Source organism: Dreissena polymorpha, chromosome 5 (genome assembly GCF_020536995.1).
Source record: "Dreissena polymorpha isolate Duluth1 chromosome 5, UMN_Dpol_1.0, whole genome shotgun sequence".
NCBI classification, from domain to species: Eukaryota; Metazoa; Mollusca; class Bivalvia; order Myida; family Dreissenidae; genus Dreissena; species Dreissena polymorpha.
The window spans coordinates 10,605,608-10,623,230 of record NC_068359.1 but is presented as its reverse complement, the minus strand read 5'-3'; the positions used below and the strand labels follow the sequence as shown (position 1 = coordinate 10,623,230).

Here is a 17,623-nt window from a genome sequence, read left to right as displayed (position 1 = left end):
GTTTCATATCGATTACATGTTTGGACCTCACATTTATGTCTGTGCTGAGTTTGAATACACACGTTAAATAAAAAAAACCCACACATTGTCAAATTAACAATTTGCTTTTAAGTTTTCTTAGAACTGTTTGTGTCGGTGACAATGAGGTCCCCACAACACGTGTGTGTCGAAGTTGTCTAGCAGACAATGAGGTCCCCACAACACGTGTGTGTCGAAGTTGTCTATTTGTTCTGTATTATATTGTGAACAAGACAATAGCAGGAGCTCTCCGCTGAGTGCACGCCACTCTTCGTTTGTCGTCTAATGCCAACAGAATCTTGCCTTATTGGTCATTTTGTTAAAATCTTAATCGACGAAATTGTATAGTATTGTTATATTCAAAAATGTCTAACTATCGATGCGTGTAAAAATTTCTTAATAAAATTCACCAGAATCGCCAATCGCCGGATAATATTCGCTTTTTCCGGTTATAGTTTTTTGTGCGAATGATAATAAATGCATTTACATGTAATATTTTTTTTAATAGTAAATTCAAACAATTGAGATGCAATCCATTGTTTGAATATTATTTTCATAATCTTGGATATTATCCAGATCACTATTTATCATTTAAGACCACTGCTGTAGTAATTTGGAATCTTAATCACCATTTACCCATCATGAACACTGATGAAGAAATGGGATTTCATCCAGATTACCATATTTTCCATTTTTCGCCACTGATTTAGTAATTGGATATCATTCCCATTGCCATTTATCAGGTATGACCACTCAAGCAGTAATGGGACGTCATCGAGATTTCCATAAATACATTATTACCACCGCTGCATCAATAGAATATTCTCTAGATTAATACGACTCCAGCAGTAATGGGAGATGGGTTAAATTACCAGTTATCAACAATGACCAGTTCTGCAGTAATAGCGTTTTATCTTTATCATTATTATAATTAATACTTCTTTAATTAAAGGATATGATATAGGTTACTTTTTTTATCTATTATGAACACTTCTGCAGTGATTGCGTATCTCCGTATCATCTATATTATCATTATTCAAATCCACAGCACATCTTCCTTTTTCCATTTATTAGTAATGACCACTGCCGTAGTAATTAGTTATAATCTACATGTAGATTACCATTTGTCAAATGTGGCAATTGCTGCAATAATCAGATATTATTTAAATTTTTAGTATGACTATTGTTGCAATAAATATTATTTAGATTTTTAGTATGACCATTGTTGCAATAATGGGATCCATATATTTGACCTTTGACCTTGAAGGATGACCTTGACCTTTCACCACTCAAAATGTGCAGCTCCAGGAGATACACATGCATGCCAAATATCAAGTTGCTATCTTTAATATTGCAAACGTTATGACCAAGCTTAAAGTTTGTGACACATACAATGACAGACAGACAGAGAATGACAGACATACAGGCCAAAAACAATAAACCCCCGATCATTCGATCCGGGGGCATAAAAATAACTGGTCAAATGTAAATGTCAAGTTTACCCAAATGCGATATCCAAAGTTTGATCAAGACTGGCTGATAAAAACTAGAGGTATTGACCGGAAACCACATGTTTCATACTGCTCACCCACACACCGCAAAATAAGTCTAAGAATAACAAGGGACACAATTGTCACACAACCAGGTTTTCAATTTGAAAAAAAAAGTCCGATAAAGGGAGACAATTCAATATGTGCATTGTTACTGATTTTTCCTAATTAACCCCCTTGTGTCAAATTCAATCTATTTTAGTCGCGGCGACTTGACCTTGGAGATATCGACGTAATTCTCTCGTATGACACACCGTCCAATGATTGTGAACAAATGTACCGTGTAATTTTAAAATCTCACAATGAATGAGTTATGGCCTGGACAAGCTCATTTAGAATTGTTCCGCCCGCTCGCCGACATTCACCAATTTAATAACCAGTTTTTTCCTTCGCAAAACCTGGTTAAAAACTATTCTTAAAACTGTAATATTCTTATGTGTATATTGTTGAGTTAAACTTGACATTTGACACCTCAAATTACATCATTCTTTATACATAACAGTGTGCTTGTGACATTTGCACCATTGGTAGTCTGCATGTATGTAAAGTCTGAAGTAAGATTCCTTGGTTTTAAGTCTAGTCTTTATTTTTCAGTTAAAGAGTTGGTTGGTGAATACAGACCAAGTGATTGATGAATACAGACCAAGTGGTTGGTGAATACAGACCAAGTGATTGATGAATACAGACCCAGTGGTTGGTGAATACAGACCCAGTGGTTGGTGAATACAGACCAAGTGGTTGGTGAATACAGACCAAGTGATTGATGAATACAGACCAAGTGATTGATGAATACAGACCAAGTGATTGATGAATACAGACCCAGTGCTTGGTGAATACAGACCAAGTGGTTGGTGAATACAGACCAAGTGATTGATGAATACAGACCCAGTTGTAAGTGAATACAGACCAAGTGGTTGGTGAATACAGACCAAGTGGTTGGTGAATACAGACCAAGTTGTTGGTGAATACAGACCAAGTGGTTGATAAATACAGACCAAGTGATTGATGAATACAGACCAAGTGATTGATGAATACAGACCAAGTGGTAAAAGAATACAGACCAAGTGGTTGATGAATACAGACCAAGTGATTGATGAATACAGACCCAGTGGTTGGTGAATGCAGACCCAGTGGTTGGTGAATACAGACCAAGTGGTTGGTGAATACAGACCAAGTGATTGGTGAATATAGACCAAGTGGTTGATGAATACAGACCAAGTGATTGATGAATACAGACCAAGTGGTAAGTGAATACAGACCAAGTGGTTGGTGAATACAGACCAAGTGGTTGGTGAAAACAGACCAAGTGATTGATGAATACAGACCCAGTGGTTGGTGAATACAGACCCAGTGGTTGGTGAATACAGACCAAGTTGTTGGTGAATACAGACCAAGTGGTTGATAAATACAGACCAAGTGATTGATGAATACAGACCAAGTGGTAAAAGAATACAGACCAAGTGGTTGATGAATACAGACCAAGTGATTGATGAATACAGACCCAGTGGTTGGTGAATGCAGACCCAGTGGTTGGTGAATACAGACCAAGTGGTTGGTGAATACAGACCAAGTGATTGGTGAATATAGACCAAGTGGTTGATGAATACAGACCAAGTGATTGATGAATACAGACCAAGTGGTAAGTGAATACAGACCAAGTGGTTGGTGAATACAGACCAAGTGGTTGGTGAAAACAGACCAAGTGATTGATGAATACAGACCCAGTGGTTGGTGAATACAGACCCAGTGGTTGGTGAATACAGACCAAGTGGTTGGTGAATACAGATCAAGTGGTTGGTGAATACAGACCAAGTGGTTGATGAATACAGACCAAGTGATTGATGAATACAGACCAAGTGGTAAGTGAATACAGACCAAGTGGTTGGTGAATACAGACCAAGTGGTTGGTGATTACAGACCAAGTGGATGGTGAATACAGACCAAGTGGTTGATGAATACAGACCAAGTGATTGATGAATACACCCAAGTGGTAAGTGAATACAGACCAAGTGGTTGGTGAATACAGACCCAATGGTTGGTGAATACAGACCAAATGGTTGGTGAAGACAGACCAAGTGGTAAGTGAATACAGACCAAGTGGTAAGTGAACACAGACCAAGTGGTACGTGAATACAGACCAAGTGGTAAGTGAACACAGACCAAGTGGTTGGTGAACACAGACAAAGTGGTAAGTGAATACAGACCAAGTGGTTGGTGAAAACAGACCAAGTGGTTGGTGTATACAGACCAAGTGGTTGGTGAATACAGACCAAGTGGTTGATGAATACAGACCAAGTGATTGATGAATACAGACCAAGTGGTAAGTGAATACAGACAAAGTGGTTGGTGAATACAGACCAAGTGGTTGGTGAATATAGACCAAGTGGTTGATGAATATAGACCAAGTGATTGATAAATACAGACCAAGTGGTAAGTGAATACAGACCAAGTGGTTGGTGAAAACAGACCAAGTGGTTGGTGAATACAGACCAAGTGATTGATGAATACAGACCCAGTGGTTGGTGAATACAGACCAAGTGGTTATGAATACAGACCAAGTGATTGATGAATACAGACCAAGTGGTTGGTGAATACAGACCCAGTGGTTGGTGAATACAAACCAAGTGGTTGGTGAATACAGACCAAGTGGTTGGTGAATACAGACCAAGTGATTGATGAATACATACCCAGTGGTTGGTGAATACAGACCAAGTGGTTGTGAATATAGACCAAGTGATTGATGAATACAGACCAAGTGGTTGGTGAATACAGACCCAGTGGTTGGTGAATACAGACCAAGTGGTTGGTGAATACAGACCAAGAGGTTGATGAATACAGACCAAGTGATTGATGAATACAGACCCAGTGGTTGGTGAATACAGACCAAGTGGTTGATGAATACAGACCAAGTGATTGATGAATACAGACCAAGTGTTAAGTGAATACAGACCCAGTGGTTGGTGAATACAGACCCAGTGGTTGGTGAATACAGACCAAGTGGTTGGTGAATACAGACCAAGTGGTAAGTGAATACAGACCAAGTGGTAAGTAAACACAGACCAAGTGGTTAGTGAATACAGACCAAGTGGTAAGTGAATACAGACCAAGTGGTTGGTGAATACAGACCAAGTGGTTGGTGAACACAGACCAAGTGGTTGGTGAACACAGACCAAGTGGTTGATGAACACACACAAAGTGGTTGGTGAATACAGACCAAGTGGTTGGTGAATACAGACCAAGTGGTTGGTGAATACAGACCAAGTGGTTGGTGAATACAGACCAAGTGGTGAATACAGACAAGTGGTGGTGAATACAGACCAAGTGGTTTGTGAATACAGACCAAGTGGTTGGTGAATACAGACCAAGTGGTTGGTGAACACAGACCAAGTGGTTGGTGAAGACAGACCAAGTGGTTGGTGAATACAGACCGGGTGGTTGGTGAATACAGACCAAGTGGTACGTGAATACAGACCAAGTGGTTGGTGAATACAGACCAAGTGGTAAGTGAATACAGACCAAGTGGTTGTGAATACAGACCAAGTGGTAAGTGAATACAGACCAAGTGGTTGGTGAATACAGACCAAGTGGTTGGTGAATACAGACCAATTGGTTGGTTAATACAGACCAAGTGGTTGGTTAATACAGACCAAGTGGTTGGTAAATACAGACCATAGTTACAAATGCAGGATAAGCATATTAGTATACTTTGAAAAAAAACACCCTGAAATCTTGGTCTACCCACCAGTTCTACATCAGCCAAATTATGATCAGCAGCCTTCTTTTTTTAAGACACACAAAATCACCCTATACTCTTATAACAATGTTTTCACTTTTTATAACTACATGTAGTGTAAAAATGGGATCTGTTATAACAAGAGATGTGTTTGTCAGAAACACAATGCCCCCTACTGTGGCGCTTTGAATTTTTTTTATTATATTCCTTTAAAAAATATTTCAACCCTTGTGAAAATGATCTGTACCTGCCAATGATATAAAATTAAAGCTTGTTACTTTCCTTGGATTTTTTTTCACCTTTAACCTTGAAGGATGACCTTGACCTTTCACCACTCAAAATGTGCAGCTACATAAGATACACATGCATAACCAATTATCAAGTTGCTATCTTCAATATTGCAAAATATATGGCCAATGTTAAAGTTTTCGGACGGATGCACAGACTGAGACAGACAGACGGACTGACAGTTCAACAGCAATATGCCACCCTACCGGGGGCATAAAAAGCATTCATATAAAGATATAGGTGACAACAGTTTCATCGTTATAAATGGGTGCATCTGGAAAACAGTTTATTACAAACTTATTAATGAATAAAACATGCATGCCCCCATATGGGCTGTCTGTTGTAGTGGCAGCCATTGTGTGAATATGATTTTTGTCACTGTGACCTTGACCTTTGACCTAGTGAAATGAAAATCAATAGGGGTCATCTGCGAGTCACAATTAATGTACCTATGAAGTGTCATGATCCTAGGCAAAAGCATTCTTGAGTTATCATCCGAAAATCATTTTACTATTTGGGGTTACCGTGACCTTGACCTTGTGACCTCAAAATCAATAGGGGTCATCTGCAAGTCATGATCAATCTACCTATGAAGTTTCATGATCCTAGGCGTATGCGTTCTTGAGTTATCATCCGAAAACCATTTTACTATTTCGGGTCACCGTGACATTTGACCTAGTGACCTCAAAATCAATAGGGGTCATCTGTGAGTCATGATCAATCTACCCATGAAGTTTCATGATCCTAGGCGTATGCGTTCTTGAGTTATCATCCGGAAACCATTTTACTATTTTGGGTCACCGTGACCTTGACCTTTGACCTAGTGACCTCAAAATCAATAGGGGTCATCTGCAAGTCATGATCAATCTACCCATGAAGTTTCATGATCCTAGGCGTATGCGTTCTTGAGTTATTATCCGGAAACCATTTTACTATTTCGGGTCACCGTGACCTTGACCTAGTGACCTCAAAATCAATAGGGGTCATCTGCAAGTCATGATCAATCTACCTATGAAGTTTCATGATCCTAGCCCCAAGCGTTCTTGAGTTCCGGCAACCACCTGGTGGACGGACCAACCGACCGACAGACCGACCGACATGTGCAAAGAAATATACCCCCTCTTCTTCGAAGGGGGGCATAATTAAATGATTCTTTTGGTACCGGGTATTAATGAAATGAGGGCGATTTAAATACCATGTTTGTCTGTTATTTTCTCTACACTAACAAATTGAAGAGTGTTTTATCTTCTTTATGACATTATTTCTGGACTAAATATTTGTTTCAAGAATTTGTATTCAAGACAACATAATCTTCCATCAATTTGATTTTTTGTTTATTAATTTAATCTTTCATGAATAGCATATATGTACATATTATGTTAAGAAAAACATAACTTATACATATTATATAACAAAAACAAGGTACACTAAAAAAGTTTAGAAGCCGTAAATTTACCAGTAAATGTTTAGTTTATCCAAAAAAACTTGTCATATGGTATTGGAGTTTTTAGCCACAACTTAGTATTTTTTGTTGTTCCAGAGTTGATGTGAAAAATATCACAGATAAAATATACACTTTTAATTACTATTATGAAACAAATTCTTATGTAATTCTTAATGTAGTTGTTTTACACATAAATTTGCACTCCAATATAATGAACTTGGGAATCAAATATTTATTGCTGTTAGTCTCAACATGACTTATACACATATTGTTAGGGAAGACCAAAGTATCTTAAAAAACATTTTACGCAGATATAACTGTGTTACGCTTATTTCACCATGTATGACATTTATGAGCAATTATTGCAAAAAACATAATCCAAAAATAACATGTCAGGTTGTTTCCTATCAAATACTAATGACCCTGTGTTCAAGTTGCTTTATTTAGGCAAGATTTCTTTAAGTGCAGAATAACACTTGCCTACTTGATAGCAAAATTTCAATTTCATGAGTGTTCAAACATTTTTTGGATAATAAAACAAAGACCAGTAACATTTTAAAATAATTCCTCTTTCAAAATGTTCATGTACACTCCTAATCAAAAGCTTTACATAAACATTGTCAAAACATTGCACAAATGTGAATAAAAATTACATTTGAATGGACATATATCATAATAATATGTACACAAGATATTAATGTTCAGTTGACAATGTGTTGTACATTGTCCCATACAAAATACACAACATATTACTGACTTGTTTCTATATGGATCTAAATTAGGTAAGAAACAAGGGACAAAATTGTCACAAAACCAGGTTTTCATTGTGAAAAAAAAAATCTGATAAAGGGAGAAAACTCAAACTGAACCTTTGAAATGACCAAAAAAAATTAACCCCCTTTGTAAGTTTTTTTTTTTTTTTTAAATCTATTTTTAGTCGTGGCGACCTTGACATTGGAGATATTGACGTGATTCTTTCGTGGGACACACCGTCCCATGATGGTGAACAAATTTGCCAAATGATTTTAAAATCTCACAATAAATGACATAGTTATGGCCAGGACAAGCTCATTTATGGCCATTTTTGACCTTTGAACTCCAAGTGTGACCTTGACCTTGGAGATATCGACGTAATTATTTCGCGCGACACACCGTCCAATGATGGTAAACAAATGTGCCAAATGATTTTAAAATCTGACGATGAACGACATAGTTATGGCTCGGACAAGCTCATTTATGGCCATTTTTGACCTTTGAACTCAAAGTGTGACCTTGACCTTGGAGATATCGACGTAATTATTTCGCGCGACACACCGTCCAATGATGGTGAACAAATGTGCCAAATGATTTTAAAATCTGACAATGAACGACATAGTTATGGCCCGGACAAGCTTATTCCGCCAGCCCGCCAGCCCGCCAGCCAGCCAGCCAGCCCGCCAGCCAGCCAGCCCGCCAGCCAGCCAGCCCGCCCGCATTCGCCAATCTAATAACCAGTTTTTTCCTTCGGAAAACCTGGTTAAAAAACAAGAAATACAAATACCAATAATAACAAGTGTTTCACTAACTTAACAAAACAGGTATTGATTACATATATCAAATGGCTGATTACTGAAAATGCGACTCTTTTAAAAAAAATGAATGAACATCCATATTCTGAAGGCCCTTCTTTCAAATAGTACATAAAAAGCAAATTACTATTAGCGCGTATTTTTGTAAGTTACAATGACCTTTTATCGATCATGTACATGAAAAAGTTGTACATTAAAAAAATAGAAAATAAAATGCTTTTTCTTGATTTGGTGAAAGGGCCTTGCATTCCGTTTTGGGGAAAATGATAAAGGGTAAAAGATTTCCCAAAGTAAGCATAAAATTTTGGGAAAATTGCATAATATAAAAACAATTCATTTTGGGGAAGGGGCCTTTCTTTTGGAGGAAGGGGCCTATATAAAGCCCTTGCTACAGGACAAAAAAAAGTTTGTTTTAGGTGAAATGAATCTGCAAAAAAAGAGTGTGTACTTTTCTATGAAAAATACTATCCCTACTTGATACAAAACCGTAAATATAAATAACTTAGAAAACTGTATTGTCAATGGTGAGAAGATAACCGGAGTCCCCGTTAAATAAATTCACATGTATGTAAAAAAATATGTTCAGTCCTTCAAAGCCATATCGAAACTAACATGGCATCATTTTAAAGAATCTATCAAATATTCCAGTACATAATTTTTTGTTCATCATTCACTTAAATAAAAAACACAAACCCAATTTCTTAACATTTTGCTATTGCTAATCAGCAACAATGAAGGACATAACAAAGTAACGAGTGTCCACATGACCACGTCCAATCAACATCCACAACCCCCTGACGCCTGCTTATTCTGGTCGTTGTTGAGTCGAATCTGGTCGGGAAATTCGTAGTGTTCCACCTCAGTTTCCTGGGACAGGGCGTTCTTTGCAACGGTCTGGAAAGCTTGCTCCACATTTATGGCCTCTTTCGCGCTCGTCTCGAAGTATGGGATGTCTCCTTTTGAATGACACCAGCCCTGGGCTCGCTTGGCAGAAACCTACACAAATACACAGATATCATTTGAGACGCCTTCTGAGAAAACTGGGCATAATGCATGAGCGTAAAGCGTCGTCCCAGTACGTAACGTAACGCAGTCCGCACAGGCTTATCACCTACAAATTTTTGTTTAAAGGGAGTTTCTTGTAATTGATAATCCAGTTTAGAAGGAAAGTGTCGTCCTTGATTAGCCTGTAAAAGTTCAAGTCATGCTATAAACTATAAAACATATACCTAACCCTGTGGTCAGTTCATTAGGTGTTCATGTTGTCTAATGTAGGTTTACTAAAGAGTAAACATTCTTATATCAGTGATTTTTTTGCCACAAATTACAGCCTCATTCAGGCTGCTTCCCAATCGCAAAAAGTAACCTTTTTTCCTAAAAAATCTGACCAAAAGTTCCTCAAAAAGATACAGAACTTTTCCAATAAACTTATTAACTGGTTTATTATACAGGGATATAATTCTGTAACACTTGATAAAACAAGCAAATTAATTGAATTGATATCCCCCGCCAATATACTTCTGGACATAAAAGTTTTCTGGATGGATGGACAATTCCAACGTGCATCATCCTCTTATCCATATACATGTATACACTCATACCAAGTTTCAATGAAATCCGTCAAAGCACTTCCAAGATATGGCTCCAGACACACAAAAAAAGCATTTTTTAATTATACTAACGGCCATAACTCCGTTATTATCCGATGGTGTACAATGCCCTTTGGCGTGCATCATCCTCTTATCCATATATATATATATATATATATACTTATATCAAGTTTCAATGAAATCCGCCAAAGCACTTCCAAGATATGGCTCCGGACACAAAAGTGCCAGAGGGATGGAAGCAGAGCTCCAGATAGGGATTAAGTCTAAAAGGTATTTTACCCCCTGATATTATTGTTAAAGCGTATTTTACTCCTATGTTTCAGCCATAAAGAGTATTTAGGAATATTGAGGGGTATTTTCCATTTCCATAGAAAACTGACATTTACAATGCATGGAATCTTTAATCTAGAAATGATAATATTTGTTATTAATATTAACAAATGCAAACAGAATGAATTTAAAATGATGATATGAACAGACTTTTTTTAAAATATTCTCGCAGGAGCTGCTGGTCGATTAAATCGTCTCTTTTTTGATCCACAAACATGATGGGCCGCCATTTTTATTACAAGCTTATTTTGATTGACTTACTTTTGATTCAAAGGTTTACTTACACTAAAAACTCAACTGGATTATTGGTGAAACCGGTAACGCACTTGAATCGATTAAAATTACGTACCAAGATTTGTATTGCGTAACGTTACGTACTGGGCTGATTTTTAATGCGTTTTTGTTAATTTTTCAATGACTAAATACGCAGATACGCATCTTATCTAGAGCTCTGGACAGAAGGACGGACGGACAAGGCCAAAACAATAACAATATCCCTACGCAAATGGCGGGGGATAATAAATTTTAAAATGCAGTTAAACATTTACTTTTAAACAATTTGAATACTGTTATTTATTATCATATTAACAATGTTACATTTTCCCCAATTGCATGGTTAATCCTGTATTTTTCCCAATCAATAAGGCACAGGCTGTAAAATATGAAGCCAAAAAATTCACTGCATATGTGGGTTTACTATAACTTAATGTTGGCCAAAGTGGGTTTACTTTAAGGTTATTACGTCATTATATGGGTTAACTTCCATCTTATAGGATGGCCGTTTTTCAAATATTCAAGTTTCAAGTTCCCAACTAAAATTTTCAAATTGTAAAGAAGTTATTAACACAAATTTTCACAATGCATATGCGAGTTCACTTGAATTTAGTGTTGTCTTAAGTGGGTACAGCCCACTTTCTCTAAAATACAAGTCTTTCATCAAAACTCACTGCACGATTTTCCAAGTCAATTTTGTTGCCAATGACTACGAAGGGGAAGTTTTCTGGATCTCTCGGACTGGCCTGTATCAAGAACTCATCGCGCCAGCTGTCCAGAGACTTGAAAGTGTTCGGCATGGTGACATCAAACACCAGCACACAGCAGTCAGCGCCGCGATAGAACGCCACCCCCAGGCTCTGGAATCGCTCTTGTCCTGCCGTGTCCCAAATCTGGAAAATGGGCAGAAATATGAGGCATCATACAAACTATTGCAGAGTTCTAGATAAGGACTCAACAACTTGTTCATTATTTAAAACACAATCATTTTGTTTTTATTAGATACAATTTTTATATATAAAATAATACTTTAAAATGTTTACTTACATAGTTTCTTATAGTACATACATGCCATATTTTGTTCCCACCAAAACCAGACAATGACACATGCCATTTGAGATGGACTCTGTTATACTGGCATTCATATATATTAGTAGGTTAAACAATCAAGTTCTATAGTGTCTGCCTAACGATTGGGAGGTCACAGGTTCGATTCCCCCAATGTGGGAGTGGTCTTAAGATCTCCCCCATAGACACCATGTACTGATTCTTGACCCAGGAAACAGACTTGAGTGTTTCAAATAAGCCTTAGGCTATCTATGCAATCAAGCAAAAACTAATAGTTTAAAACTAATCAATTTCTGATTTCAAATCGAACTGCACAGATTTGACTTCAGGGCATCTTTAAGATCTTCAGTTTCATCATTTTACTTTTATTCTACCTCATAAAATAACAATATGTTGCTGCTCATTCAGTTAGTTTTTTTAATAAGGAAGAAAAACAGCAGAACAAGCAAGTGGCAGTTTTTTAACAATGCTATTTCTTTCCCACTTGGTAAGAACACTTTGTAAGAACACTTGAGATGAATGGAATGGAAAGAGCAACTCACAGCAAATCAGTGAAGCTTAAAACACTTGCTCAGTCAATTAACAATTGTAAGGCCTGATACATATACATGGTTAGCCTCCTCTCTACCTGGGAATAGGCCTAAAGATATATTGCTTTTACCTAAGTGAAAAAATGTCCTTTGTTTAAAACAGTGTGAATCAGCAAAAAAGATGTTGTTATTTAGAACTTTAAAGATCCAGTCCCAATGAAACACAACAAGAGGGCCGAAGCCAGGTCTTCTATTTCTTTGCCAAGAATGTACAATGACTTTTATTAACAAGGGCTGTTTGTAAAACATGCATGCCCCCCATATGGGCTGTCCATTGTACTGGCAGCCATTGTGTGAATACGACTTTTGTCACTGTGACCTTGACCTTTGACCTAGTGACCTGAAAATCAATAGGGGTCATCTGCAAGTCACAATCGATGTACATATGAAGTGTCATGATCCTAGGCAAAAGCGTTCTTGAGTTATCATCCGAAAATCATTTTACTATTTCGGGTCACTGTGACCTTGATCTTTGACCTTGTGACCTCAAAATCAATAGGGGTCATCTGCGAGTCATGATCAATCTACCTATGAAGTTTCATGATCCTAGGCATATGCGTTCTTGAGTTATCATCCGAAAATCATTTTACTATTTCGGGTCACCATGACCTTGACCTTTGACCTAGTGACCTCAAAATCAATAGGGGTCATCTGCGAGTCATGATCAATCTACCCATGAAGTTTCATGATCCTAGGCGTATGCATTCTTGAGTTATCGTCTGACAACCACCTGGTGGACGGACGGACGGACCGACCGACCGACATGAGCAAAGCAATATACCCCCTCTTCTTCGAAAGGGGGCATAAATATATGAAATATTAAATAACAAAAACATCCTTTATAGATCAGAACAAAAACTTAAACAAATATGCCTTTCACAAAGTCTATTGACTTTCCTTTCACTTTGGACAATGAAGATTGTGAGCACTTAACAAGCACTGAAAGTGTTACTCAGCTGAAGTTTCAATACGATCTGTGTGTAATTTGGAATGTTTATATCTCTTCTATTAGTAAACACTTGCAGTTATACTAACAAATGAAGAATTTTGTGTCACTATATCATTATTAATTCAGTCTACACAAGTTGTCGAGGTTAATTTACACTTTGTAACTCTCTATAACACTAGAGAAGTCTAGAATTAGTTATCTAACATTTAGTGTCACAATAAAATAAAAGTACATTGCCTTTTTTAATCTTTAGCAATTTATTAAAAAACCCAGATGTTAAAACACATGCATCTTCTACTAAATTCATGTGTTAAAAATTGCTTATACCTTTTCAATTATCGACAAAATTATAAAAGGGCATGAGAAACCTTCTATTTACGACACTTATTTGAATATTTGTTCTCATAGGATGACTGGTTGGCTTTAGTAAATCCAACTCCTCCTGCATTTAAATTATATCTATAATTGTTACGAGGACGCAAACTAGTGGAAGTGTGTTGATTTGCAAAGTAGACGTCATTTGTTAATTGTGAATGATTGTGAATAAAAACACAACATACATATAAGACTAGAAATGGCGCGGCCGACGCGTATCCCCACTCCCGGCCCAGGGGTCAGATCGAAATTCCAAATACTGCACTGTCACACATAAGCTCATTGCTACCATGTGTTTAAGTTTCAAGGTTCTAGTGCTAATAGTGTAGGAGGAGATAGTGGCCAGGATGGACGGACGGCGGAGATAACCACATAATCCCCCGCTCCAAATTTGGAGCGTGGGGATAAAAAAAATTACCTGCATTGTTACTAGCCGATCATCTACCATGACTTCTTTGGTAAGAAAATCTGCACCTATAGTAGCCTTGTACTGGTTGCTGAACTTTTTGTTGACATACTGGTTCATCAAAGATGTTTTTCCGACACTGCGAGAGAAAGAACATGCAAATCATATACAATGAAAAAGCATGGTGAATGCAAATACCTAATTGTTTTTTAGGTCTAATGACAAGTTCATTTTCCTACAAGCAAAAACCACTTTACTGGACCCCCCCCCCTGCTGCTAAAAAAGTTTTCTATATAAATCATCCTAAAAAGATCTTTTATTTAACTTATAAATTGAACACAATTAATTATTGTAAATTTGTTCATCATTTCACAATTTAACCATCCACAAGTTATAAAAATAAAAACAAATATTGACACAACAAGTCTTTTCCTGATCATTTTGGATAAAAATCATATAAATTATGCTAATATATTTTGTAGGTTGTTTAAAAAAAAAAATGATATATAGAGTCTAATAATCATAAGTCATAAATAAGACACTTCTTTCTAAAAAAAAAAATTTTTTTTTTTTTAAATTGTGATTTTTTAAAATAATTTTGGTTTGAGATCGGGATGGTTTGCTTTGGGATAGGGTTCGTTTTACGGCCTTTTTACATTGCAGAAAAAAGCAATAAAGTAATCATAACACTGTTAAATGATAGCATCTAATCAACCAGCATTTAATTTATAACTCATAAACAGTACATTACGGATTTACCAATATATCTAATGCATGTTCTTTGGAAAATTAGGTACAGTACACATACTAGAAATTACTATCGTATTATGTCCAAAATGATTTATCAATTGCTCATTGCTGTATATTGCTTCCTGTGTCAAATTCTTATCTTCAACATGTTCAACCTTTAAGCACTTTCACTTTCTTTTACCAATAGAATGACATTATTTGGGCAAAATCTTTTAGCTAAATTATAATATGGTATGGTACAGCAAGTAATTTCAGATCTTTTTTGTTTATTTAATAGCATTTAATATACACTAAACAATACAAGAAGTCAATCACAACAAATGTTCTGCCAAAGATGAAAGATATTGGTATCATAAAGCTTCATCTTCCTTATTTTTCCTCATGCGACTTTAATACTTATAATACTTTATATTTGTACATGACATGCACCATTTTACTGGCAAACAAACTCATATGTGTGTACAAGAGATTGATTTCAAATTGCGAGATTTCTTACCCACTGTCACCTAGAATTATAACCTTTAGTAAAACCTTCTTTCTTGAAGCCATATTGCTGGTGGATGAAGATTAACAGATCAAAGACTGAAAATAAACAGATTTGTAATCATATCAAGAACAGACTCATAAAGTTACAATGTATGACTGCAAACAGCCCACACGGAACCAACATCATCCTCGGTCACGCCACAGCCAGAATCGTTAGTACTCGGCGGCAGCCTCATGTGTTCAAGCGCCATATCGTATCAATCCTCGCAACAACTCCGTATTAACCTCGCGTACTTTCGCAGAATTAATACGCCGAATACGTACGCGGCTGATCTAGTGAAAAGATATAACAAGAGGTATATATTTTTCGGCGTTTACTCAAACTGGAAATCTGAAATTCACAATTAGGACATCCGGTACAAAGATGGCTATGATTACAGCTGCATTGCTTTATCTGTCCGTTTAACCGATTTTAATCGCTTAGAGGTTAAATGACCTTCGACAGCTAATTGGTGTTAATCTGTTGTGTAATGTCAATAAAGGTGTGAAAAACTCATGTTGACTCGAGTCAGTGTTTAATACGTGTATTCTCTATCAGAGCAGTACGTGTAAGAAAAATAAATGAAATAATCCAGAGGATTTATTTACATGCTAACGCAGCGTAACTGTTATCAGAAAGTCCCCGGGAAGCATGTTTTTTTTACTGCATATGACTCAATAAAACATATTTTTGTACATAATCGTATAGCATTATGGCATTCATATCTAAATTTAAATTCGCTTGTCCAATGAAAGCTGTGTCCCATAATGCACTGTACTCTTTACACTTCTGAAAAATGGCCAAGGCATATGGTTGTGTTTATGATAATTCTTAAAAATATTTATCGAACATATGAACATTAGAAAAGTGGTATGTATGCAGTTATCGATACGATTCGGTTTATATACATGAATTGGCGAATCACCGATGCAACCAATATCCACTGCGATCATGGTAAAATGCAGCGAATTACCACAAAAATGCAATGCCAAATATTATTATAATTGTTCTTTTAAAATGTATTGACTTACTAATCATTTTTAAAAGATTTTGATTTTATGATGTGCATCGACTCAGCGTCATATCGCGGATAGCGGCTTGCCTCGGCGGACAGATGCGAAGTATTGCGGCGAAATGCCACGTGCCGCGGCATACTGACATAGCTTCAACAGCCAACTTGGCATTGAATCATTGCACCTTGACTCCGCGGATGGAAATATGTTTGTTCCGCATGGGCTATACTGTATGTCTACACAAATACAATTACTAGTGCTATTACTTTAATAATTATTCTATTACTGACTTAACTGGGAACAGCCACTACTTAGAATTTCATATAAGTGTAATTAGAATCTTATTGCCACAGAATCTTCAAATCTACGTCAAAGATTAGTAAGGCATTTGAGTAAATGGAAAATAAAAAAAACACACTGTTTTTATAAATCAATTAATAACTAGTATATCATTTGAATCAACACAACATGCATAGCTGTGTCTACAGTATAATGACACAGTGGTATGTTTAGGACTTGAAACAAAACATGCACTCAGTTATCCAAGTAAAACATCATGTGATGCATGTAGATATGATTTTCAAATTAATTAGGACAAATTAAACAACTCCCACCAACGTTAATTTAAGAATATTATGAAAATATGATTATGCGTTTATTTTGTTGATATGACATGTTTCCAAAGAAACGTAACAACACGACTGTCAGTTGACATTTAATCAGCTGTTAAAATGAAATTGATGACACAATTTGGTTTTGCGTTTTACAAATTGTATACACAATTATACTTTTTTTACTGTTGATTAATCAATTAAGTTTTACGTATAAGTAACCGGGGACAAGAGCTTTTACATGCTATCATTTATGAACAAGTAAACTTCAAGAAATTAAGTATACTCACTTTAAAAATTATTGAGATCAAATGTATACGCCTCTAGTTGATTTTCAATATGGTGGAAAATCACGTGCATTCGTTAATCATCGTCTATTTCCGTATTCCAACAATAATGAGTGATAATAACCGAGAGATGCCGTTTTAAAGTCACGTGTCTGAGCGATCACGATGCATTTGTAAACAGCCATTTGATAGGCTAATAGTTATGAAGTCACTTCAGACAACCAATCACAGAAC

The 17,623-nt window shown here is 36.5% G+C and overlaps 1 protein-coding gene across 2 annotated transcripts; it reads right to left on the bottom strand.

The window, feature by feature from the left end:
* Positions 1–6,906: 6,906 nt before the first annotated feature.
* Positions 6,907–17,547, bottom strand: LOC127880559 (ras-related protein Rab-7a). Of its 2 annotated transcripts, XR_008049581.1 has the most exons (6): positions 17,393–17,547; positions 15,449–15,534; positions 14,215–14,341; positions 11,489–11,707; positions 8,311–9,597; positions 6,907–8,148 (listed from the first exon to the last, which is right to left on the bottom strand). XR_008049581.1 is itself a non-coding variant. In XM_052427876.1 (5 exons), the coding sequence occupies exons 2-5, from the start codon at positions 15,499–15,501 to the stop codon at positions 9,379–9,381; spliced, it is 618 nt and encodes a 205-aa protein (XP_052283836.1). In that variant the 5' UTR covers positions 15,502–15,534; positions 17,393–17,547; the 3' UTR covers positions 6,907–9,378. The 2 variants fall into 2 exon arrangements, 1 of the variants encoding a protein (XP_052283836.1); XM_052427876.1 differs by having other exon boundaries at positions 6,907–9,597.
* Between the last annotated feature and the right edge of the window lie 76 nt (positions 17,548–17,623).

What these genes read in the sequence shown, in the direction of transcription:
- LOC127880559 (XM_052427876.1), bottom strand. Translation starts at nt 15,501, where the DNA reads ATGGCTTCAAGAAAGAAGGTTTTACTAAAGGTTATAATTCTAGGTGAC. An exon ending in ATCGGCTAGTAACAATGCAG is followed by an intron (nt 11,708 to 14,214) that starts GTAATTTTTTTT and finishes CCCATTTTCCAG; the next exon opens with ATTTGGGACACGGCAGGACA. An exon ending in TTGACTTGGAAAATCGTGCA is followed by an intron (nt 9,598 to 11,488) that starts GTGAGTTTTGAT and finishes GTATTTGTGTAG; the next exon opens with GTTTCTGCCAAGCGAGCCCA.